Source organism: Dama dama, chromosome 33, assembly GCF_033118175.1.
Source record: "Dama dama isolate Ldn47 chromosome 33, ASM3311817v1, whole genome shotgun sequence".
In the NCBI taxonomy this organism is placed as follows: Eukaryota; Metazoa; Chordata; class Mammalia; order Artiodactyla; family Cervidae; genus Dama; species Dama dama.
Genome location: NC_083713.1, coordinates 3,664,723 through 3,689,819, shown reverse-complemented (window position 1 = coordinate 3,689,819; position 25,097 = coordinate 3,664,723). Strand labels below are relative to the sequence as shown.

At 45.2% G+C, this 25,097-nt stretch overlaps 1 protein-coding gene and 1 non-coding gene across 2 annotated transcripts in view; both read left to right on the top strand.

The window, feature by feature from the left end:
- Window positions 1-12,647, top strand: part of HERC2 (HECT and RLD domain containing E3 ubiquitin protein ligase 2) — a 238,172-nt gene extending 225,525 nt beyond the window's left edge. The window contains exons 85-93 of the mRNA XM_061135706.1: window positions 58-255; window positions 2,554-2,637; window positions 7,594-7,735; window positions 7,859-8,053; window positions 8,673-8,785; window positions 9,379-9,569; window positions 10,447-10,552; window positions 10,818-11,030; window positions 11,708-12,647. Coding sequence (XP_060991689.1) covers window positions 58-255; window positions 2,554-2,637; window positions 7,594-7,735; window positions 7,859-8,053; window positions 8,673-8,785; window positions 9,379-9,569; window positions 10,447-10,552; window positions 10,818-11,030; window positions 11,708-11,980 — 1,515 coding nt within the window. The 3' untranslated portion in view covers window positions 11,981-12,647. The remainder of the gene's footprint in view (window positions 1-57; window positions 256-2,553; window positions 2,638-7,593; window positions 7,736-7,858; window positions 8,054-8,672; window positions 8,786-9,378; window positions 9,570-10,446; window positions 10,553-10,817; window positions 11,031-11,707) is intronic.
- Window positions 12,648-23,602: 10,955 nt separating this feature from the next.
- Window positions 23,603-23,704, top strand: LOC133051332 (U6 spliceosomal RNA). Its single transcript, XR_009691834.1, has one exon. It is a non-coding gene; the product is annotated as a U6 spliceosomal RNA (small nuclear RNA).
- The last annotated feature ends 1,393 nt before the right edge of the window (window positions 23,705-25,097 follow it).

Genomic DNA, 25,097 nt, shown 5'->3' with positions numbered 1-25,097 from the left:
TGTGGCTTAACTATACATTTGACACCTAAATTGACATAACAAGTTTCCATCTTTCAGGTTCCCATGGAGTACAATCATTTACAGGAAATCCCTATCATAGCCCTGAGGAACCGGCTGCTGCTACTGCATCACATCTCAGAGCTCTTTTGCCCCTGCATCCCCATGTTTGACCTTGAAGGCTCTCTCGATGAAACTGGACTTGGGCCATCTGTGGGGTTTGACACTCTTCGAGGAATTCTGATATCCCAGGGAAAGGTACTGCTTTGGTAACAGTCTTTACTGTAGGTGATGTTGTTATCCTCAGTAAGTTTTAATCCAACAAAAATTTCTAAACCAGAAATGTGCTGAAAACAGCTGATTTAGCAAATGTTCACAGAGCACCTACTATGTACCAGGTTCTGTCCTGGGTTCTTAGAATGCATTAGTGACAGTCAGACAAAAATCCCTTCTTTTTTGGAGCTTATATTAAAAATGGTTAGGTGCTATGATTTCCCCTTGTAATCTCTTTACCGCTACCCCACCCCTCAGGAGGGGGTTGGCAAAACTAAGCTTCCATTCTTACAGTGCTCTCTGCTGTCCTGGACTTGAGGCTTTATGGCAAATTCCTCCTGGCAGCAGGAAGGAAAAAAAATGAGATAATTTCTTTTCCAGGTATGTCTAGCAGAGGACCCAGAAGTTATAGATTGCTTAGATAAAAGTATTATACTAGGATATGTAGAAATTCCTGGTTGAAGGTAATTTATCAGACTGTGAAAAGAATCAGGAATGAGGGCTTCTGAAAGTTGTCAGACAGATTTGACCCACTGACATTTGTAATAATTTGAGCTGTCTAGAGTTGAAATATCTGAAGTCATCAAGTTTCTGGCAAGCATCTTGGCAGGATGGCCTAGAAGAGGCTCACTTGTTGTGTGGTGAGGGGGATACAGGGGGATGCATGGAGCTTAGATGGAGGAATCCTTGTCCTTAGGATTCTGATTCTCTGACGTATAGGGTTTTTAATGATAATAAAATTTAGATGTTTTGGAGTACTGTCTAAACATTATTTTTCAGGATTAGCTTTATTTCCTAAAGTTCCTAGCCAAAAATGACTGGTGCACACATTTTATTTTTATGTGTGGCTTAGAGACATGTAGACAATGATGGGGATTGTGGTAATGGAAAAATTTCTCTGATGATGGGGAGCAGGAAAAAATTGTGGACAGGTAAAATCAAATTTGAAACTTTGCTTCAACCCTTTTTCAGTAATAAAAATGCCAAATTGATTCCTTTCACCGTTACTTTAATTCCTCAGAGTGGAGGTGATAATACGCAATAAAAGGGAGAAAGCTTCTCCTTGTAGGGGAGAGCAAAGAGAGGCAGCACATTTCACACGGTGTATGAGTCTCCTGCAACTGAGTGGGGAGTGGGGGCCTCAGGGAGGCTGAAAGTTTCTGTCAGCAACAGAGTATCAGCCTCTGTTTTGGTCCTAGTTAGAAAGGATTGCTTCTGCTGGGAGTTTTGGGGAGTAGGTTTTGCTGGTGACTGTGGAGTCAGCAGAGCCCAGAAGAGAGTGCATTTTAGGAGGGTGGGACTAGGTGGGGCTGCTCTGTGGGGAAGGGAACGCTTGCCCGGAGCAGGGGGAGAGCAGCGGTCAGGAAGGGTGAGGGCAAAGGTAGCTGGTCGGTGTGCAAGATTGTGTGGGGAGGGGCTTACTCCGCAGTCTCCTGTGTCTGTGGACCCCTTTGTGCAAATGGGAGCCCCTCTGCCCTTGCCTCCTTCATAGGTGGGAGTTCTGGGGCTCCCACTTCAGAGCAGTGTGCCCTCCCCTCTACTTCTCTCCCAGTCACCCTTTCTCCAGAAAAGAACACAGGGGTCCACTTGTGGCGACCCGTGTCTGCCAGGGACCCTGTCTCCTTTGAGGGTCTCTGGAGCCTGGTCCCATCCTCAGACACGCGCACACCACCACACGATCTCTCCGTATGCTTGGGTCCACACAGGCATGCTCCTCCCTAGGTGAAGTGGGGACCTGCTCCCTTTGCGCGTCGTCTTCACCCTGGGTTTTCCCCAGGCTTCTTTGAGCGCGTGGTGCCAACGCGTCCCCTCGCTCACTGGTCTCCCCGCCCCTACCGCAGCCCTGGCCCAGCCCCCTAGGCTCCCTGCCTCTGCCGCCGCTTTGTGTCTGGTGTCTCTTTCGGAGCAGCGGTGCTGAGGTATCGTTGGTGCCTCAGTCCTGCCAGTACTGGACCTGCAGTTTGGCTGGGAGGCCTCAGGTTTCTCGTTAGCCCTGAGCCTGGCCTGAGACCTGAGTTAGAGCAGGTGCGCCTCAGGCTCTGGCCCTGATCCCTCTGTGTGCAGTGCATGTTGGGCGCCGCCTGCCCCCAGATGGCAGGCGGGGCGGGGGTGCTGCCAAGCACTGGTCCTGCTGGCTGCCTGAGCCTCTGCATGGACTTGTGTATTGATGCCAGGCTAATCCCCTGGGCCACCTCAGACCTGAAAAAGGGGGTTTTATGACGTGAAATATCTATGGGTGATACTTTCTGTATAACAGTCTAAATTTTGTTTTGCGTGTTTTAGGAAGCAGCTTTCCGGAAAGTAGTACAAGCCACTATGGTGCGAGATCGCCAGCACGGCCCTGTGGTGGAGTTGAACCGCATCCAGGTAACAAAATGGAGATGGTTCTCTCTGCACAGATGCGATGGTTTCATGGTTGTGAGTCGTGTCCCTGCAGCCTGCGGCAAGTACTCACAGCAAGACTCCTCTTGTGCCCTTGGTTAGAGAGCAAGGTGCCATGTTTGTGGGATGGCCTGTGCTGCTGAGACTGCCAGGTGGCCATGTAAATGGTCTTCTTTATAACATGAAGAAGAAAAGCTTATTTCAGATAACCTGGGAGCACAAATCCAGTTAATCAAAAAGGAAAAAGTGAAAATGACCCATATTTCCACCACATGTTGACAATTGCTGCTAATGTTTGGGGGCTGTGTTATAACCTGAACTAGACTTTGGTAACTTGCTCTCTGTTCCCCTTAATGCATTGTAAGCACCCAGATCTCTGTCCTGTGCCCTGGGGCTATGGGATTGTTTATGCCAACCAGCCGCACATGCTGATTTCTCTGCTGTGGGCTAGAAAGTTGGGCCTGCTTTTCTGGGATACAGCAGGGCCGGCTGGTGTGGCTCTAGCTGTGTGTGTGTCTTCAGTCTCCCACTTGGGTTAGGTTCTGAGATGCAGAGCAGATTTCCTCTTCACACCAGCCTCACACCCTTCCCAGTTCTGATGGCTTACTTTTGTCACTTTAATAGGCCAGAATCACTAATACTAAGACTTTGCATCACAGTACTAATCAAAGAAATGAAAAGGAGACTATCTCTGGATTTATAGTGCTGCCGAATGTATATAAGCATCACATTAAAAGAATTAATTAAAACAAAAGGCACTAATGATGACATTGTGTGTGCTTGACATTTACCATGTAAATGAAATTGGTCCCCCCCTCTGGAGCAAAAGCGAGCCATGAAGAACAAGTGCTTTGTTCCTGAACCTTCTTGTTAGCACATGATTTTTACCCTGATGTTGGTTATATGACTAGAAATTCTTCCAGAGTTGTTCTTGGGGGCATTTTTAATTAAGGCAACAACTCTTGTCCTTTGTTGGAGAACACGTGTGACCATGGTGATGGAAGTGATTAATTCACTGACGTCATAGTGTTTAATGTGAAGCTGGAGGTCAGTCAGCCCATTCCACAAACAAATGGGCTGTTTAGCTAGATTAATGAGAAAGCTTTTATTTCCCTACTTGGAGAATCATTTTGGTTTGCTCTACTTTATTAGGTTTTAAATACTAAAGTTCATAAGTGCAGAAAGCTGATGGCTACAAATCATCTAATTCAGACAGTTGGGTGTTCTTGGATCTCAGGCTTGCCTCAGCCATGCACAGGCACCGTGTTGGGGCCAGTGGCCCAGTGTGGGTGTCCAGGCCCAGGGGCCTCGGTCGTCTGGGCACCTGGATAACCTGGAGTCTGCACGAGGCACATTGTTCTGTCATGGTGTCCCTGATGCCTCACTCTTTCTCATCTTTATATCCCTGGTACTTCGAGTTACGAGTCTGTTGGGTGCATGTCTGAACAGACACGAGTAGATAAGAGGGCAAACAGACTCGATATTAAAAATTTTTAAAGACATGTAAATAACCTTCAGTGCAGCGTACAGTGCTCCCTGATGTCAGAGCAGCCACTCCAGCTGCCCAGAGACCCTCAGGTGCCAGAGCCAGGTTCCCTTCACTTCAGTGGTTCATACCCACTCTTAAAATTAGGAAGAACTTCCACAAAGATGGAGATAAAATAGAGCAGAGTGGTGGAGGGAATAGTCTGTAAGTCCAAGGCGAATGCAGACACCAGTACTCACCCAGAAAGGTGGTGTGGGTCGCCTCTTCTCCGTGCTCTCCCAGGGCTGCAGCTTTTGTGGGGATGCCTGTGCAGAGGTTTTCTTACTTTATGTTGAAAGTGCCCTAGAGATAGTAAAAGTAGGCTGTGTTCTTGGAGGGTATTTCTGTTTGAATTTGATTTAGTTTTGTAACAGGGTCTAAAAATCAGTGTATATTAAAAATTTGTATTATAAATAATGCAATTATGGAAATGAGCACATTCCCAAAAATTTAGAAAATTTAGACAGTTAAAACTACCTATATTCCTGCTGTTCAGAGATATCAGGTACACAGCCCTGTCCTTGCAGTGTCCTGGCTGTATTCATATAGCCACGTTCCTTCATAGCGGCTGAGTCTGTGTCAACTGGCACTGTAAATGGAGGTGATGTATCTTTTAGGTGGGAAGCAAGTCTGTGTCTCACTTACCCCTCACATAGGAACACATCCTCTTCCTTTCTGTAGCTCACTTTCCCCCCAGGTATTGTGTGCCTTAGAGAGCTGCTGAGGCTAAGTGAAATGACATATGAGAACGTGCAGCTGAATGTGTGGTGTGTAGGGAAACTCACTCCACAGGAAACTGTTGTTATTATTATTGTCATTGTTCTTTTAGTCTTAAGATTGGTAATTTCTGCAGTAGGAAAATTAGCTGTTAAACTCAGCTGAGAACTCACAAAGAAGTTAAGGATGATGAGAGTTTAGCCAGAGGAGTCAGTGTAAAAGTACATTTTCAGAATCATTTTTCCTTAACTTCTCATTGTGCCATCACTTCAGACTGAGCTTCCTGGGTGATTCTGAAGCACAGCCTGAGCTTCAGGCTGCAGAGTTACTTAGTCCACTGAGTACTGAATGAGAGCTTGTTCCGATCTGTTGAGGCATCTTATTAGGTTGGTGCAAAAATAATTGCAGTTCAGACCCTGAATAACTAGACTCAAACACATCTTTATTTTATTTTATTTTTTTTAGTTTTCTGAATGTTGAGCTTTAAGCCAACTTTTTCACTCTCCTCTTTCACTTTCTTTTTTCTTTTTCTGCTATTACCTTTTATTTTATTTTATTTTTTTCCATTTATTTTTATTAGTTGGAGGCCAGTTACTTTACAATATTGTAGTGGTTTTTGCCATACATTGACATGAATCAGCCATGGATTTACATGTGTTCCCCCAGAACCCCCCTCCCACCTCCCTCCCTCAAACACATCTTTATTAATCAGAATAGGAACCATTACTATCAACACATTTTTGCCAGTGAGAAATAAGTTTGTTTATTCCTGTAGCATAAAAATCCATGCCTCAGGATTTGACAAACTCTTGAAAAGCATTTTCTGCCTTCTGCTGGTTGTGGAAGTGTTTTCCCTTCCCTCAAAGCTGTTGAGATGCTTGAAGAAGTGGTATCAATTGGCGAGAGGTCAGGTGAATGTGGCAGATGAGGCAGAACTTCTTAGCCCAATTTGTTCCACTTTTGAAGCATTGGTTGTGCAGCATAGGGTTGGGCGTTGTCACGGAGAATTGGGCCCATTCGGTTGACCAATGCTGGCTGTAGGCGTTGCAGTTTTCAGTGCATCTTATCGACTTGCTGAGTGCAGTTCTCAGGTGTCATGGTTTCTCCAGGAATCAGAAAGTGGTAGTGGATCAGACCAACAGCAGACCACCAAACAGTGACCATGATCTTTTTTTTTTGGTGCAAGTTTGGCTTTGGGAAGTGCTTTGGAGCTGCTTTTTGGTCCAGCCGCTGAACTGGTCATCACCGGTTGTCATATGATCCACTTTTCATCTCACATCACAATCCAATCGAGAAATAGTTTGTTGTTGTTGCATAGAGTAAGAGAAGATGATACTTCAAAATGATGATTTTTTTGATTTTCAGTCAGCTCATGAGGCACCCACTTATTGAGTATTTTCACCTTTCCAATTTGCTTCAAATGCCAAATGACCGTAGAATGGTTGGTGTTGAGTTCTTGGGCAACTTTTTGTGTAGTTATGAGAGGATCAGCTTTGATGATTGTTCTGAGTTGGTTGTTGTCAACTTCCGATGGCCGGCCTCTATGCTCCTCATCTTCAGTGCTCGTCTCCTTTGCAGAACTTTTTGAACAACCACTGTGATGTACATTTGTTAGCAGTTCCTGGGCCAAATGTGTTGTTTCTGCTGCTTTACAACCCATTTTGAACTTGAATAAGAAAATCGCTTCAATTTGCTTTTGGTCTAACATCATTTCCATAGTTTAAAATAAATATAAGCAGCAAGTAATAAGTCATTAGCAAAAAACATAAAGCAAGAAATGCACATTAAAATGATGTATAACGTAACCACATTTATTTAAGAATGTATTCCAGTGTCAAGTGGCAAATTTCAACAGTGCAAAACCACAGCTACTTTTGCATCAGTCTGGATAGCTTATGACGAGAAACACAGGTGGGATAAGTGATCATACTGGGAGACACAGTGACCCCAAAGGTTGAGTAGAATCTGTGCAGGTGAGGAAAGGAGGGAAGGAAGGTTCTGTTCTGGCCAAGCTGGTACATCCAGGTTTGGTCTCAGAGCCACTTGATGTGACCCTCCCAGGGCTGATGGTCTGCTCAGAGGCTGCTTTCAGGTATCCTGCCTCCTCTTCACAGAGACGATGGGTAAGGTTAAATACAGTGTGAGTGTAAACCAGGTTGCAGTTACTGCCCACCTGAGCTGCTCACAGCTTTCCTGTGTTCCGTGCTCTCTCGGTAGCCGCCTCCCGTCCTGATGTGCGGTGTGTGCCAGTGAGCGGGCCCTGGCCCGATGGCCACCGCTGTCTCACAGGCAGCCTGTGTCAAGGGCGGGAGAGAGAGGCGCTCAAGGCTGGTCTTTGGGGTCCTCAGCAGGTGTGGGTGAGGAGACGCGGACAGGAGTGAGTCCTGGGAGGTCCAGCTGCCCTTCATGTTTGCACAGGCATGCTCAGGTGCTTGTACTTGGGTTTGCTGGGTGCTCACAGTGGCCCGAGGTTGTAGGGCTGACACCAGGCATCTGAGTGCTGTCTGCTGTCTCTAGAGGGACCCCACCCTCACCCCCACTGTGACCAGGACAGGGCAGGCGAGGGTAGCAGGAGGGATGATCAGCTGCAGAGCGTTGCTTTGGATGCAGGGGTTTCAGGCTGGTCAGCTTGTGAAGATGGCACCCATGTGCTTTCTGCTATGGACTTTGTTATTTATTTTCCTTCTTTCTGTCTCTAGGTCAAGCGTTCAAGAAGTAAAGGGGGCCTCGCAGGTCCTGATGGGACCAAGTCGGTCTTTGGGCAGATGTGCGCTAAGATGAGCTCATTCAGTCCTGACAGCCTCCTCCTCCCACACCGCGTCTGGAAGGTCAAGTTTGTGGGTGAGAGCTCGCGTGTGTAGAGGGGTGTTGGTGTGAGAGGAGAGCTGGGAGAGCCCCCAGCTGCTCCCCAGGGGGCTCTGATGCAGTCAGTGACTGTGAGCTGCTGACCCCCCTTTTCCCTAGGTGAATCTGTGGATGACTGTGGTGGTGGCTACAGTGAGTCCATAGCCGAGATCTGTGAGGAGCTGCAGAATGGACTCACCCCGCTTCTGATCGTAACCCCCAATGGGAGGGACGAGTCGGGGGCCAACCGGGACTGCTACCTGTTGAGCCCAGCGGCCAGGGCGCCGGTGCACACCAGCATGTTCCGGTTCTTGGGTAGGCCTCTCGTGCGGGGCGGCTCCATGCGCTCTGCCTCGTGTGATGGCGGCTCTGTCTGGGGGGTGGGGGCGGCTGCTGTAAATACCTGCCTTTAGCTTCCTCAGTGTGCAGCTGCGGGAACGTGGGGAGCTGGGCCACCAGCTGCTGTGTGCTGAGGACCAGGTGGTGCCCTTGCCGCTCAGAAGATCTGAGATACTGTTTCTGCATCTTAAACATCCGAAACTTGGGGTCACATCTTAGAGAGTCCTTACAGTTGGCCAGGCCCTCCTGGTGAGTCTGCGTCCTCACTCATGGCAGTGCATCCAGCTTCCTTGAGAAGCTCCGGCCGTCTGCTTTGCCGTCAAAGGAACAAGGATTAGCCACTGTGGCTACAACTGTTGGTGTAAAGAGCAGAAGAGTTATAGACTTAGTCCATAGGAACAGAAGCAAGTAATGAGTTTTAGCGTAGGGTATAAGGCTTCAAGGACAGACCTAAGTCTCTGTGAATTGGGGTCAAATTGGTTTAGAAGGCGCTGAGGCCCCAGGGCTGAGCACGTCTCCACTGTGTGGTTGAATGGACTAGATATTTTGTCATCAGTACCAAGTACATCCTGTCTTTTGTGCTTTGAATGAGCAGGTGTGTTACTGGGTATTGCTATTCGGACTGGAAGTCCCCTGAGTCTGAACCTTGCTGAGCCTGTCTGGAAGCAGCTGGCTGGGATGAGCCTCACCATTGCAGACCTCAGCGAGGTAACCTCCAGGAGGGAGAGGACAGAGAAATGGGACTCAGTGTGTGTCCAGTGCAGAGCATGGTGGGGGTGACCTGCGGTCTGGTTCAGAGGCACAGCCTGCCCTGAGGTCCCAGCACACTCAGGAAGGTCAGTCTGCTGACCATCTGGTGGCAGAGTGGCGGTACGGGCTCAGGCCAGCCTGCTTCTAGAACTTGATATCTGCTTTGTGGGCTTCGCCTCTTGTACAGTCTCGTCAGATGAGAAAGCTTGCTGTCTTTCCTGTGGCACAGCTGAGCACGTGGGCAGGCAGCTGGGGACCGTTGAGGCTCCTGGGGCCTCTCCAGGGTGTGGCTCCCTCAGAGCAGGTGGGACTCGCCTCTGACCAATAATCACTCAGCAAGTGATTGTAAGGACTTCCTTGTTACAGCTCCATGGGTGAAAATGTTCCCCTGCTGCACCCCCTTTATTTCCTGGCTCATGCAGTGCACTTGGAGCCTTGCCACAGGCTCCAGGCACATGGAGACCCGGCAACCGTGTGTGGGATGTGAACTGGGGTCTGGGGCAGAGGAGCAGCCCTGGCTTAATGGGTGAACTCCCTTCTTCCCCTGGAAGGTCGATAAAGATTTTATCCCTGGACTCATGTACATCCGTGATAATGAAGCCACCTCGGAGGAGTTTGAGGCCATGAGCCTGCCCTTCACAGTGCCTAGTGCTAGCGGCCAGGACATCCAGCTGAGCTCCAAGTACACGCACATCACTCTGGACAACCGCGCAGAGTATGTCCGGCTCGCAATAAACTACAGGTGTGTGATTGTCTGCCTTCCAGAGCTTCAGCTCAATAAATAGCAAAAGTAGCAGAAAATGTTTGCTTGGGTGGCAGCTTTTTTCCATAAGTAAAATTTAATGGACTTGGCTCTAGCAGTTGCTGCCTACAATCATCAAGCCTACTTTGTGGTCAGGGTCAGAGTACTTAGTATTCTCACCTGAGATTCCTGGCTCTGGCTAGAACGCCAGGGTGAGAAGCCCCCTGTTGGACTGTGCCGGTAGAGTCACAGGGCCTCTGTGTGCCGCCTTTGCTGGGGCAGGGCTGTGTTTGGATGGTCTCCGCCCCACGTGGTCCTTGCACTACCATTCACTTGTGTTTGCTGCATTGTGGACCGGCAGCGCCATCCGTGGTCTCTGCCCACTGTCCCCTTACTGTGGTCTTTGGAAGCCTTGTCCTCCAGAATCACCGAGCTGGGCGTTGGGATGAGGCTCCGTGTGTCCGGTGGGCTTGGCTTGCTGGACTCTGGCTGAGGGCAGTCGTTGCAGGCATCCTGCATTGCCCACCTGTGTTCATCGGTCTCACGCCCTAGCTTGCCAGTCACGAGGACCTTGGATACTGCATTGACACTCAGAAAGTTATTAGCTCGGCTGTTTTGGGACCTGACTCTCTGACTCTGCATGTCTAATTCTGTCTCCCTCCTGGGAAGGAGGGAAAGTTTGAGAATTGTGTCTTGCAATGGGTATAGCTGTGGCTCATTTTTTGAGTTAGAATTCTGTGGGCCAGTCAGACAGCTCAGTCCGCAAGAAGCTTTGAGACTCTGTCTACAAAGCACACGCCTTGCTTGTCCATGTAGTGAGACTTGGTATGAGTAGAACATGACCTGCATGACACGCACAGTGAATGTTTTCTTTCAGACTCCATGAATTTGATGAGCAGGTAGCTGCCGTTCGTGAGGGGATGGCCCGAGTCGTGCCTGTCCCTCTTCTCTCTCTGTTCACCGGATATGAATTGGAGACGATGGTATGCCCACCCCTTCATTGTGCTTCCCTGCAGCGCCCTTCTCGTGGTAATCCCCTGAATCAACACCACCAGCTAGCCTCTCAGTTAAACCTCACTCTTGGAGGTCTGAGATCTGCTCATGCCTTTTCAGTGAAGTAAGACACGCTCAGGAAGCGAGTGTTCGCTGCCTCCCGCTCCTCCCCTCCAGCCTCCCTCACCTGACCCTCCCCACACCAGCCCTGGTAGAAAGCTGTGGTGTGCTGATGTGAAGTGTGTCCCTCCACAGGTGTGTGGCAGCCCAGACATCCCTCTGCACCTTTTAAAGTCTGTGGCAACGTACAAGGGGGTGGAGCCCTCTGCACCCCTGATCCAGTGGTTCTGGGAGGTGATGGAGTCCTTCTCCAACACTGAGCGCTCCCTCTTCCTTCGCTTCGTGTGGGGCCGCACAAGGCTGCCCAGGACCATCGCCGACTTCCGGGGCAGAGACTTCGTCATCCAGGTGTGGCTCCTGCATGTCCTTTGGGAACAGCTGAGAGTCATGCCCCTCGCACAGAGCTCTGCCGCAGATGAGAAAACAAGACAGTTCTTTCCTGTTACATGGTGTTCCTACCCTCTGGAAACAAAATGAAAAACACTTAACTTCTCTCATATGATAGCTCAGAATTTTATGACTACAGGTGTTGGGTACCACTACCTACTTCTAAAAAATGTATCTGTCCACCCCCAGAATATGCTGCTATTAAGTCAGCATATTCTAGATTCTGAGCATACCCATCATGTAACAAAGCATTTGTCTGATTCTCTGGTTGAATTAGGCGAATCAATAAATAATGCTGCTTACTGAGAAAAATCAGAGCACCTGTCAGATTGAGGGTGAGAGTTCTGCCTTGAGTTCTGACTGGTCAGAATCAGGCTCTGTTTACCTCCCAGCCCTTGAGGGTGGAATCACAGTAACCAATTGCTGTTTTTACTGAAAGTCCTAAGAATTAATGAGTTGCTGCTTTTTATTTCTAAAATTGACTGGATGATATTTTTTTCTGATATTTTGTTATTCTTAGCCAAAAACATCATGCTGTCTGTGAATGAGAGTCAAGTCTAATGAACGTAATAAAACAGATTGCAGTTTTACCTGTCCTTGTACATGGTCTCTGATTATTTAACATTTTTCATTAACAGGTATTGGATAAATACAACCCACCTGACCACTTCCTTCCTGAATCCTACACATGCTTCTTCTTGTTGAAGCTGCCCAGGTATTCCTGTAAGCAGGTGCTGGAGGAGAAACTGAAATACGCCATCCACTTTTGCAAGTCAATAGACACAGATGATTACGCTCGCATAGCCCTCACAGGAGAGCCGGCTGCAGATGACAGCAGTGACGACTCGGAGAACGAGGATGTGGATTCATTTGCCTCAGATTCTACACAGGATTATTTAACAGGACACTGAGGTGGACAGATGCCATCTCCCACAAGACCACACGAGACTGAATGAGGCGGCAGTGCTACAGTTCAGAGTTCAGGGCGTGCCAGGAGATGGGTCAGTCCTCTAGTGTGTGGGATATTGATTGGAGAGTTAGCCTTGCACCTGGAAACTTTGTTAAAAGGGTCTTCTAACCCACAATGCTGCATTACATGTAGGACTTTGTGTTTACTAAAGTGCGTAAAGGTTTTAACATGAATACTGAATTGCAGCATCCCTGAAAATGAATAAAAAGCCTTTTCCCTTGTGGGTGCAATAGATGTTTTCCCCTTCCTTTTAAATGTTGTGCATTGCCTTGATTGTACATTGGAAATACTGTGTAACAATGAAATCGTATTATAAATATTTCAATTAATTTTACTCGGAATTTGTTTATTAAAAGTTTTTTGAACATTAAATGATCAGTATTACTTGAATGCATCCAGAAGTTATTTAAACCAAACCAAAACAAAAAGGCTATCAGTTCCCCTCTCCTCCCCAGGTGCACATTCTAGCATTTGCGGTGTGTAACTTGAACCAAGTCCTTTCTGTGAACAGTATCATAACTTCTGTCATGGACAGTACTATATATAATGTTTGTGTCATGTTTATGCCTAAATTTTAATTCTCTATAAATAAAACATTTGTCACAAAATTGTAAGCTGATCTTTCATGTATGGTTAAAACTAGCACTGGTGGATATACTACCACCAAAATATAGATTAGTGTTTGATGCAGCACTAGTTAAAATGATTCCAGTCTAATTAGACTTTTTTGGTTACAGAACCAGACTCATTACAGTGACAAAGGGAGAAATCATCAGGAGACGGGCGAGGTTTAGGGGAGTGGCTGGGGTCCAGACCCTCTCCTGTCCTCCATGCCGTCTGCCTGTGCAACCGTGGTTCCCGTAGGCCTGCGGGCAAGGGAGAGTTTCTGGCCCCGTTGGCCACGGGGTAGGATTTGAGCTGCTTGTTCCAGGATCATGGGATCACATGTCTAGTAGGCTCTGCAGAGAGAAAGACTGAGATTGCAGTAGGAAGATTGGTCGATAGGCTTGATGCAGTGGAACTTGGGGTAAACAGTACCAGATGGAGGCCAGAGGTAAGTGTTTTATGTTGGGAGACTTTGCTCAGGGATCCAATGTGTTACATTAAAAGATCCAAAGAGAAATTTTCTTATGGACAATTATTCTTGACCAAGTTGATTATAACAGTTTTCAGCTTGTATTAAAATTTCTATAAGCTGTGAGATTTTTTGTTTTAATCACCATCCCTTTTGTTGTTAGTCAGTGGCACACAGTAATTTATTGGACTTCCCTGGTGGTCCAGTGGTTAAGAATTTGCCTGCTAATACAGGAGTCATGGGTTCGATCCCTAGTCTGGGAAGGTTCCACATCCTAGGGGGCAACTAAGCCTGTACGCCACTACTATTGAAGCTTATGTGCCCTAGACCCTGTGCTCTACAAAAGAGACTCCACCAAAATAAGCCCGTGCACCATGACTAGGAAGTAGCTGTCACTCACCACAACTAGAGAAAAGCCGGAGCAGCAACAAGAACCCAGTGCAGCCAAAAATAAAGGTGTTTTTTTTTTTCTTTTTTTTTTTAATAAACACTTATTTCTCTCTCTCTGCATCTGGGTGGGCTAGTTTTGGCTGTGTGGTTCTGGACTGGGGTTGGGTAGGGCTCTGCTTCACATGCCCTTCTGATGACTCAGGGTAGGAGAGCAAGTAAGAACAGGTGCAGCCTGCACTCAGGCCTGAGTCCTTGTCAAGCTGTCCAGAAAAGTCCTCTTTTTCAACTACATATCTGCATGAGGCCAAATTTTCTTCATATCCATCAGTCAAGACATTATATGGGTGTTTTTCCTGTTTTCCTCCAAGAGTTTTATAGTGTTGGTTCTTACACTATAAAATCCATTTTATTTTTATGTATGGTATTAGGGGTTGCAGGAGACATGGGTTCAGTCCCTGGGTTGAGAAGATCCCCTGGAGAAGGAAATGGCAACTCACTCCAGTATTCTTGCCTGAGAAATCCATGGACAGAGGAGCCTGGCTGGCTATAGTCCATGGGGTTGCAAAAGAGTTGGACATGACTTGGTGACTAAACAAACACTAAACAACATGGTATTAGAGAATGTTCTAATTTCATTCTTTTACATGTAGCTGTCCAGATTTCCCAGCACCACTTACTAGAAGAGGCTGTCTTTTCTCCAATATATATTGTTGCCTCCTTTGTCATAGATTAGGTGACCATAGGTTCATGAGTTTATTTTTGGGCCCTTTCTCCTGTTCAGTTGATCTGTATTTCTGTTTTTGTGCCAGTACCACACTGTTTTGATGACTAGTTTTGTGGTATAGTCTGGAGTCAGGGAGCCCTGATTCCTTCAGCGCCGTTTTTCTTTCTCAAGATTACTTTGGCTATTCAGAGTCTTTTGTATTTCCCTACAAATTGTAAAATTCTTTGTTCTAATTCTTTGAAGGTAATTTCACAGGGGTTGCATTGAATCTGTAGATTGCTTTGGGTAGTATATTAATTTTCATTGTATTCTTCCAATCTAAGAACATGGTATACTTTTCCATCTGCTTGTGTCCTCTTTGATTTCCTTCATCAGTACTTTATAGTTTTCTGAGTACAGGCCTTTGTCCCTTAGGTAGATTTATTCCTGGATATTTTATTCTTTTTGTTGCAGTGGTAAATGGGATTGTTAACTTAATTTCTCTTTCTTCTTTTTCATTGTTAAGTGTATAGGAATGCGAGAGATTTCTCTGCGTTAGTTTTGTATCCTGCAACTTTACCAAATTTATTGTCACAGAAAGATCTTTTTTGATCCACCTCCTAAAGTAATGAAAATAAAAACAAAAATAATTGAGACCTAATTAAACTTAAAAGCTTTTGCCCAGCAAAGGAAACCATAAACAAGATGAAAAGAACCTTCAGAATGTGAGAAAATCGTTGCAAACAAGCAACAAAGGATTAATTTCCAAAATATACAAACAGCTTATGGAGTTCAATATCAAACAAGCAATCCAATCAAAAAATGGGCAGAAGACCTAAAGAGATCTCTCTCCAAAGAAGATGGCCAACAGACACAGGAAAAGATGCTCAACATCACTGGTAAAGAATCTGTCTGCCAATGCAGGGGACTCATTATTAGAGAAATGCAAATCAAAACTACAATGAGGTACCACCTCCAGCTAGAATAGCCATCATCAAGAAATCTACAAACAATAAATGCTAGAGAGAGTGTGGAGAAAAGGGACCCTTCCTGCACTGTTGGTGGGAATATAAATTGGTGCAACCACTGTGGAGAGCAACATGGAGGTTCCTTAAAAAGCTGGACGTAACTGTATACTTTTGGCTGAATTGTATTGTTGTACATATGGCAGAAACCAAACATTGTGAAACAATTTTCCTCCAATTAAAGAATAAATTTTTTTTTAATTTAAAAAATTAACTTTTCTTGCTGACAAATTTGCATCAGATATAATTTATAATATTTGTATTTATAATTTATAATCATAAATCTTAAATTTATAATTATGTCTATAATATAATTTATAATAATCTTATTTAGCTTATGTTAAACATAGGCACAATGAAAGTGTTAAAGCTAAACATAGAAATACCATATGACTTGTTCTATACCCTGAGAAAACCATAACTCAAAAAGATACATGTACTCCAATGTTCATTGAAGCCCTATTTAAAATATCTAGGACATGGAAGCAGCCTACGTGTCCACCATCAGATGAGTGGATGCAGAAGTTGTGGTACATAAATCCAGTGGAATATTTGTTGTTTAGTCTCTTAAGTCATGTCTGACTCTCTTATGACCCCATGAACTGTAGCCAGCCAGGCTTCTCTGCCCATGGGATTTCTCAGGCAAGAATAGTGGAATGGGTTGCCATTTCCTTCTCTGGGGGACCTTCCCAACCCAGGAGACAAACCGGTGTCTCCACTGTAGGCATCAGGGAAGCCCACAATGGAATATTACTCAGCCATTAAAAGGAATGACATTGAGTCAGTTGAAGTGATGTGGATGAACCTAGAGCCTGTCATACAGAGTGAAGTAAGAAAGAAGCAAATATTGTATGTTAAATGCATATATAATGGAATCTAGAAAAATGGTACTGATGAACCTAATTGCAGACAGAAATCAAGGTGCAGATGTAGAGAACGGACTTCTGGATGCAGGGGGGAACGCAAAGGTGGGAATGAATTGAGTTGCACTGACATATATACACGGCCACGTGTGAAACAGACACCTGGTGGGAAGCTGCTGCATGGCATAGCGCAGGGAGGTCAGCCTGGTGCTCTGTGATGGCCTCGGAGGGTGGGGTGGGGTTGGTGGTGGCAGGGAGGCTCAAGAGGGTGGGGATGTATGTGTATGCATGGCTGATTCACAATGTACAGCAGAAACCAATACGATGTTGTAGAACAATTATATTACCATAAAAAAATTATTAAGATTGTCCCTTGATATCTGCAGAAGATTGGTTCCAGGAACCCTAAGGCTACTAAACTGGATGCTCAAGTCCCTTATGTAAAATAGCATAACATTTGCATATAACATTTGTATATCATCTCATACACTTTAACTCATCTCTTATAATACTTATAATACATATGATACATACTTGTAATACCTAATGCAAAGTAAATACTATGTAAATTGTCAGCACACTCAAAATTTACTTTTAGGAACTTTCTGGGATTATTTTTCCTGAATATTTTTGATCTGAGGTTGGTTGAATCTGCACTTGTGGAACAATAGTGGAGGGCTGACGGTTGCAGTTTTGGACTGCAGAGACAAAAATGAGAATCTGGTTATCTTAAGCCAGAGAGTAAAGAGAGACTGATAAAAATGTAAATGCTATTCACTAATTTTTTTGTTTTGAAAAATAATTTCTCAAAATAGTATTCATGTTAATAAGAAATTGATTAATTTTTAGTTTGAAATGAATAATTAAAAAATTTTCAGTTTTACATACTAACATTTTTGCTGTTTACCCTACCTTACCTTGTGGGACTATTAAGAATTTTTTTTTCAGTTTTAATTTCTTATATGGTAACTTGATAAATGTAATTCAGATAAAAATCATTGAGGATACTAAAGGCTTTAGAAGTGAAAAGTGTCTTGAGACCCAAACTGCTGCTTCCTGGGGAGGACAGCTGCCCCCACACCAGCTCACTTCCAGTGTTACGGCCCTGTCCACAAACTTTTGCATAAGGCATACTCACTATGAGCTCTTTCTTTTTCTTTCTTTCTTTCTTTCGTAAGTTTCAGAAGCGCTGAAGGATTATCTATTTCCTCTTTCTTCTGGTGGCACTGCTGTGACCCCAAGTCCCAACTTTGCCTCCAGGGGCAAGTGCACGCCCAGTGGAAGCCACCAGCGCCTGATCCCCTGCTCTGTCTTTCAGGTGGCTTGGATGGAAAGAGCCTTTGGAGGTATGATGACTTCTCCAAGCAGTGACAGCCAGTCCCAGTGTGGGACGCTGGAAACTGCAGTTGACACGCTGGTTCTAGAGCAGGGGGTGCTGGACACTGTGTGTCCTAGTCCTGGGGACCAGGCGCCTCTCTTTAATGATGGGCTGGAGCGGTGCTGAGGGCACGCCACAGGAACACCCTCCACCTAAGTGAGGGGCAGGCCCTCTCCAGTGCAGGGACCTCAACCCAGTGGGCCCCGTCTCAGCCACTTTTCACAGTTTTCCCCGCATATATAAATGAGGCTCCTTTGAGGAAGTCTGCATGATGAATTTTCCTCTAGCTCGTTACATTAAAAAAAAAAAAAAAAAGACTGTTAAAAGTTTCAGGTTCATAGCAAAATTGAGCAGAAAGTATAGAGAATTCACATATGCCCCTTGCCCCTGCACATGCATAGCATTCCCCACTATCGACCTCTGCAACAGAGTGATTCATTTGTTACAATTGATAAACCTACATCAACTCCTCACTGTCACTCAAAATCCACAGTTCACATTAAGGCTTACTCCTGCTGGTGTTACATTCTAACAGTTTGGACAAATATATAATGAAGTGTTTCATCACTTTAGTATCACACAGAATAGTGTCACTGCCCTAAAAACCCTCTGTTGTTCAGTCACTAAGTCGTGTCCAGTTCTTTGCAACCCCATGGACTGCACCATGCCAAGCACCTCTGTCCTTGTCTATCTCCCAGAGTTTGCTCAAATTCATGTCCATTGAGACCATGATGCTATCCAACCATCTCATCCTCTGCCATCCCCTCCTTTTACCTTCAGTCTTTCCTGGCATTAGGATCTTTTCCAATGAGTCAGCTCTTGTGACCCACGGACTGCAACACGCTAGGCTTCCCTGTCCATTACTAAATATACTCTTACCAACATTCCATTCAGCAATTGTGTTTCCTGGCACTTATTCAAAAGTTCAAAATACATTTACACAGAAACCATGGGTTACACTTGGTGATGTATATGTTTCAATGCTACTGTCTATTCATCCCACCCTTCCCTGTGCCATGTCCACAAGTCCCTTTTCTATGTCCGCATCTCTATTCTTGCCCTGCAAATAGGTTCATCAGTACCATTTTCTCTATATTTCGTATATATGTATTAATATACAGCAGTGTGTACCTGTCAGTCCCAGTCTATCCCTCTCCTCCACTCCTTTTCCCCTGGTAACCATAGGTTTGTTCTCTAAGTCTGTGAGTCTGATTCTATTTTGTAAATAAGTTTGTTTGTGTCATTTTTAAAGATTTTGCATATGTGATATCATATAATATTTGTCTTTCTCTGTCTGACTTAATTCACTCAGTATGATAATCTCTAGATCCACCTATGTTACTGCAAATGGCACTGTTTCTTTTTAATGACTGAGTAATATTCCATTGTATGTATGTATCACATCTCCTTTATCTGTTCATCTGTGGATGGACATTTAGGTGCTTTTCATGTCTCTCTATTGTAAACAATGCTGCAATGAACATTAGCGTGCATATATCCTTTCAAACCATGTTTTCCTCTGGGTATATGCCCAGTAGTGGGATTGCAGGGTCATGTGGTAGCTCTATTTTTAATTTCTTACAGAAACTCCATCCTGTTGTCCATAGTGGCTGTACCAATTTACATACCCACCAGCAGTGCAAGTGGGTTAACTTCTCCCCACACCCTCTCTATCATTTATTGTTTGTGGATTTTCTTGAGGATGGCTGTTCTGACTGGTGTGAGGTGATATCTTATTGTAGTTATAATTTGCGTTTCATGAATAATTAGCAACATTGAGCATCTTTTCATGTAACTGTTGGCCATCTGTATGTCTTCCTTTGGAGAAATGTCTATTTAGGTCATCTGCCCGTGTTTTTGATTAAGTCAATTTTCTTTTTTAAATTGAGCAAATAGCTCTATGAGCTGTTTGTATATTTTGGTGATTAATCCTTTGTTGGCCACGTCATTTGCAAATATTTTCTTCCATTCTGTGGATTGACTGTGCATTTTATTTATGGGTTCCTTTAGTGAGCAGAAGCTTTTAAGTTTAATTTGATCCCATTTATTTATTTTGCTTTCATTTTCATTACTCTAGGAGACAGATTGAAAAAGATATTGCTGTGATTTATGTCAAAGAGTGTTCTGCCTTCATTTTCCTCTAAGAGTTTTATAGTATCTGGTCTTACACTTAGGTCTTTAATCCATTTTGAGTTTGTTGTTGTGTATGGTGTTAGGAAATGTTCTAATTTCATTCATTTACATATATCTGTCCAGCTTTCCCAGCACCATTTATTGAAGATACTGTCTTTTCTCCACTGTAACCCTGCCTCACTTGTAGATAACTGATCATATATATGTGTTTTTATTTCTGGTCTTTCTACCCTGTGCCATTAGTCTATATTTCTGTCTTGATGACTGTAGCTTTGTAGTATAACCTGAAGTCAGGAGCCTGATTCCTCCAGCTCCATATTTCTCTCTCAAGATTGCTTAGGCTATTTGGTGTCTTTTGTGTCTCTATACAAATTAAAAAAATTTTTTGTTCTCGTCCTGTGAAAAATTCCATTGGTAATTTGATAGCAATCGCATTGAATCTGTAGATTGCCTGTGGTAGTACAGTCATTGTCACACTGTTGATTCTTGCAGTCCAAGAATGGGGTCTGTCTTTCCACCTGTTTGTGTTTTTTGTCAGTGGTTATTCAGTAGTTAGTTGTGATTTAGTAGATGTGTTAGTAGATGTTGGTTTCTGTAAGAAGGGATGAATTCACGTCCTTCTACTCTCCATTTTGTCTCCTCCCTACTAAATGCCTTTAAACTGCAGAATTTAGTCCAGAATTCCTCCCATTGCTTGCATTAAGCCTTCATTGTTCAGTTAGACTATCCTTGGCTAGAGAGCCATTCATGCAATTTAAAACATGGCTGTAATGGTTTTGACATTTCTTTCATCAAGAGCTGGGAGCTGTGTCCTTCCCTTTGGACCTGGCCTCTGTGGCTGCTTGCTAAATGGAATATGGCAGAAGTGACACCTGCCTATCTTGGGTCAGGCCTCATGGACCTGGCTTCCATTTCCTGACTCTTGGGCCCCAGGCAGCATGCTGTGAGGCAGTCCAAGCGTTAAGGTCCAGGCCACGGGGCAATGGCAGTAGACCCACACCAGCTGTGAGTTGGTACTCCTCCAGACGCTTCCAGCCTCCAGACTCAAGTCACTTCCCACCTTTGTGTTGCCCTGCCTGTCTCAATCTATAGATGAGCTATTTCCATGGTGCCTTTTTGAATTCCATTCTGACCAAAAGAATCTGGGAGCATGATAGACGGTCACTATTTTTGTTACTAAACTTGGGGCGGCTTGTTTGTTAACAGCAATAGATAAAGACCTGGCCGAGTTTGTGTTTGATTTTTCTGCTTTCTGAGGTGGGCCAAGAGGTAGAAGGAAACTGCTCTGGCCATCTTTCCCAGTTTCCCTTCCTTTCCCATACCTATAAAGGATCAGTACACAGGTTTGGCTGATCTGACCATCTGTGGGGACCAGTGGATGAACAGAACACAGGGGCTTTGTGGTCAGCAGACAAAGGATGGGGTCCACAGAAGCCTGAAGAGCCAGTGGTCACAGGGACCCTGGAGGAGGTAGAGTTCATAAAGGTTTCCACTGAACACGAGGCTGGAGGGCCAGGCAAGGGATCACTCTGAGTTATACCTTGTCAATTGAGGGTCTGAGGTCAGGGGCACCTTCACAGGATCACACACAAACACATCAACTATGCATATACACACATTCACACAAACCCACCACTGTATATAATATAAGCAAAAGGGTTTTAGTGCAGAAATGCTGAAATTGCATGTACTTTCAAGTATGGTTGACCCTTGATCAACATGGGGGCTAGGGATGCACAGCTGAAAATCCATGTGTAAATGGACCTACACAGTTCAAGCTCATATTGTTCCAGGGTAAACAGTACCATGTACTTCAAAATACACACTGTTGGCCTTTGTGTCAGATTCCAATGATGCTGCTCTTTGCTGAGAAAACTTAAGAGAGCTGCTATTTTGGAATTTCCTGAGCCATCCAAGAAAAGTGTGATTTTATAGTGATATCTTGGTAAAATCACCATGTCTTTCCTGAACTGTCCCCAGCCACTCTGGCTGAGGAAATCTAGTCCCCATTCACGGGAAAGCAGGGCCATCTGAATTACACTACAGGTTTCTAGTCACGCTTCTGTATCCAATCCTTATTCCCAGCTGCCAAGAAGGGAACCCCCACCTGGACCTGGTTTCAGCAACCAAGAGGGAGGGCTGGCAATAAATCAGGATCCGAGAGAGCTCATGGTTTGGTCCAGCACAGTGCATGGCCTTGGAGACTCCCCTGCTCTGAGGGGCCTTTGCTACCGTGTGGGTTTGACCATGAAAATGCCAATTCCTTGCAAGGGTGAGATTTCCTCCCTAATTTAGGCCATGCAAGTCCACCCCCTGGAGCAGGAATAAGGGTGATTTCACTACAAATGTTTAGCAGCTACTCAAGAGATATTAGGCAGGCTTGGGGTCAGCACGTAGATGCTGGGGACATGGGCATGAGGCACGGAGAGCCATGTGGTAGCCACGATTGCCCTGTTGGTGCTTTGTGACCCTTCTCTGCTCAGGTTGGCACTCACAGTCCGCCTCCCACTGTATGGAGGGCATTCAGTAAGGGCAGGGCAGCCTGGAACCTTCTGTCTGCCCCAGATGCCTACACATGCGTGCTCTGGGGCCCCCTCACCATTTTCCCATGTAACAGAGTTCTCAAGGTGCTGCAGGAAGACTTGGCCAAGGTGGCCCCCCTCCACGTGAACTGGGTTGCTGCTGTGTCCACACAGGCTGCGAGTGGCAGTCTGAACAGAGACAACTGCTGATGGGCCTCCTCTTGGAGAGGAGGGGCCTCCAGCTGGAGAGCCAGCACTGGCATCGCTCTGCGGGAATGCCCATGGTGCTCTGGGAGGCCTGGAAACCCTGCGTCCTTGGTCCTTGCTCCTGGGCAGCCCCCAACACACCCTGCTTTGTACAGTTCAGTTCAGTCGCTCAGTCATGTCCAACTCTTTGCAATCCCATGAATCGCAGCACGCCAGGCCTCCCTGTCCATCACCAACTCCTGGAGTTTACTCAAACTCATGTCCACTGAGTCGGTGATGCCATTCAGCCATCTCATCCTCTGTCATCCCCTTCTCCTCCTGCCCTCAACCCCTCCCAGCATCAGGGTCTTTTCCAATGAGTCAGCTCTTCGCATCAGGTGGCCAAAGTATTGGAGTTTCAGCTTCAGCATCAGTCCTTCCAATGAACACCCAGGACTGACCTCCTTTAGGATGGACTGGTTGGATCTCCTTGCAGTCCAAGGGCCTCTTCTTCTTCAACACCACAGTTCAAAAGCATTGATTCTACAGCATACGTGTTAAAAGTGTGTACCTTCAAACACCTAGTGTAACTGGGCTTCATGGTTCTCTCAGAGAGGCTTGGAGAGGAAACTCCCATCAGGATAATTTTTTGAGTTCTGCCTGTTACACTGGAGGTGAGCCAAGAGCTTTGGACTTCCTGCAGTGCCCAGTAGATTAAAGCCCCAGTGGGGCTTCTCAGTCAACGGCAAGCCTGTGTGTCTGTCTGTGTGTGCCTATACATATGTCTGTGTTGGTGTGTGTGTAGTTATTTATGTGTCTCTCTGTGTGTGCTTCTGAATCTCTGTGTGTGTGATGTCTGTGATGTGTGTGTGTGTGTATGTTTGTGTCTCTGTGAATAGTTTACCTGTCTCAGTGTGTCTGTATTTCCTTATGTGTTTATGTGTCCGTGTGTGTACAAGTGTGCATCTGTATGTGGGTGTGTGTGTGTGTGTTGTATGATACAGTGGTTTCCACAAGTGTAACCTTCACAGCCCTAGGCTGGAGGTGGGAAAGCATAAGAAAATAAGATGAATGCTGATCAGGTTTATCAGTTGTAGTAGAGAACTCTTAAAGAACAGAACAGAAAAAAAGTAGGCAGAATATTTACTGATTTCGCATTTTCCCAATTCTTGTTCATAGGGAAACCCTGTTACAAGTATCAATACTTGGCTACCTTCTATCAAGTAGAGCTTGACAGGGCACAGTAAGTGCTGGTTGCACCTAGTGTTCAGAGAGAGCTCTGCCCCTGGTGCTCATTTTGGCACATACCAAAATTGGAACCATGCAGAGAAGATTAGTACGGCCCCTGAGCAAGGATGACATGTAAATTCGTGAAGCATTTTGTATTTTCAAAACTCTTAGAGGAAATCATAGGCAGAAGACTCTTTGACATAAATTGCAGCAAGATCTTTTTAAACCCCATCCTAGAGTAATGAAAATAAAAACAAAAGAAACAAATAGGACCTAATTAAGCTTAAAACCTTTTGCACAACAAAGGAAAAAAGTCATAAACAACGCAAAAAGATAACTGTTAGAATGGGAGAAACATTTGCAAACAAAGCAATTGACAAAGAATTAAACTGCAAAATATACAGACAGTCCATGCAGCTCAGTATCAGAAAAACAAAGAACCCAGTCAAAAAATGAGTGGAAGACCTAAACAGACATTTCTCCAAAGAAGGAGAAAATACAGAAATACAAACATAGATGGCCGACAAGTACATAAAAAAATGCTCAACATCATTCATTAGAGAAATGTGAATCAAAACTACAATGAGGTATTCAAAAAGATACCTGTACCCCAATGTTCATCACAGCACTATTTACAATAGCCAGGACATGGAATGTCCATCAATAGAGGAACGGATAAAGAAGATGTGGTACAAATATGCAATGAAATATTTCTTGAGACTGTCATACAGAATGAAGTAAGTCAGAAAGAGAAAAATCAAACATTGTATGGTAGAGATGATCTGCAAAGCAGAACTAGAGACATGGATGTAGAGAACGACCCTCTGGATGCCGAGCGGGACGTGGGTGGGTGGGTAGGATGAACTGGGAGCTCGGGGCTGAGACACATACATGCATGCATATCATGTATAAATAGGTAACTAATGAGAGCCTACTGTACAGCACGGGGAAGCCCACTCGGTGCTCTTGGTGGCCTAAACTGGAAGGCGATCCCCCAGAGACAGGCTCTATGTGTATGTATAGCTGGTTCGTTTTGCTGTACCGCAGAAGCTAACACAGCATTGTAAAGCAAGTATACTCTGATTTAAAAGGAGAGAGAGCTCTGGCCTCTGACCAGGAGCATCTTTTCTTTATTTCTTTTTTATTAAAAGAATTAAAAATTTTTTAATTTATTTTTTTAATCTAAGGATAATTGCTTTACAGAATTGTGTTGGTTTCTGCCGAACATCAACTTGAATCAGTCATAGGTATACATTATGTCCCCACCCTCTTGAAACTTCCTCTCGCCTCCCACTCCATCCCACCCCTCTAGGTTTGTTACAGAGCCTGGGTTTGAGTTCCCTGAGTCATAGAGCAACTTCTCAGCGATTGCCTTCATTGTTTGATGGCCTCTTGCAGCTGCTGGGGTAAGGGAGCGGGCGCGGGAGCAGCGAGGGTGTGGAGTGGGTGGGGGCGGGGCGGGTGCCCCTCGTGACGTCCGTGGGCGTGGCCAGGCTGGCGGGAGGACGGTGGAGCAGCTGGGAGCTCGCCTGCCTCCCAGGACTACCTCCATC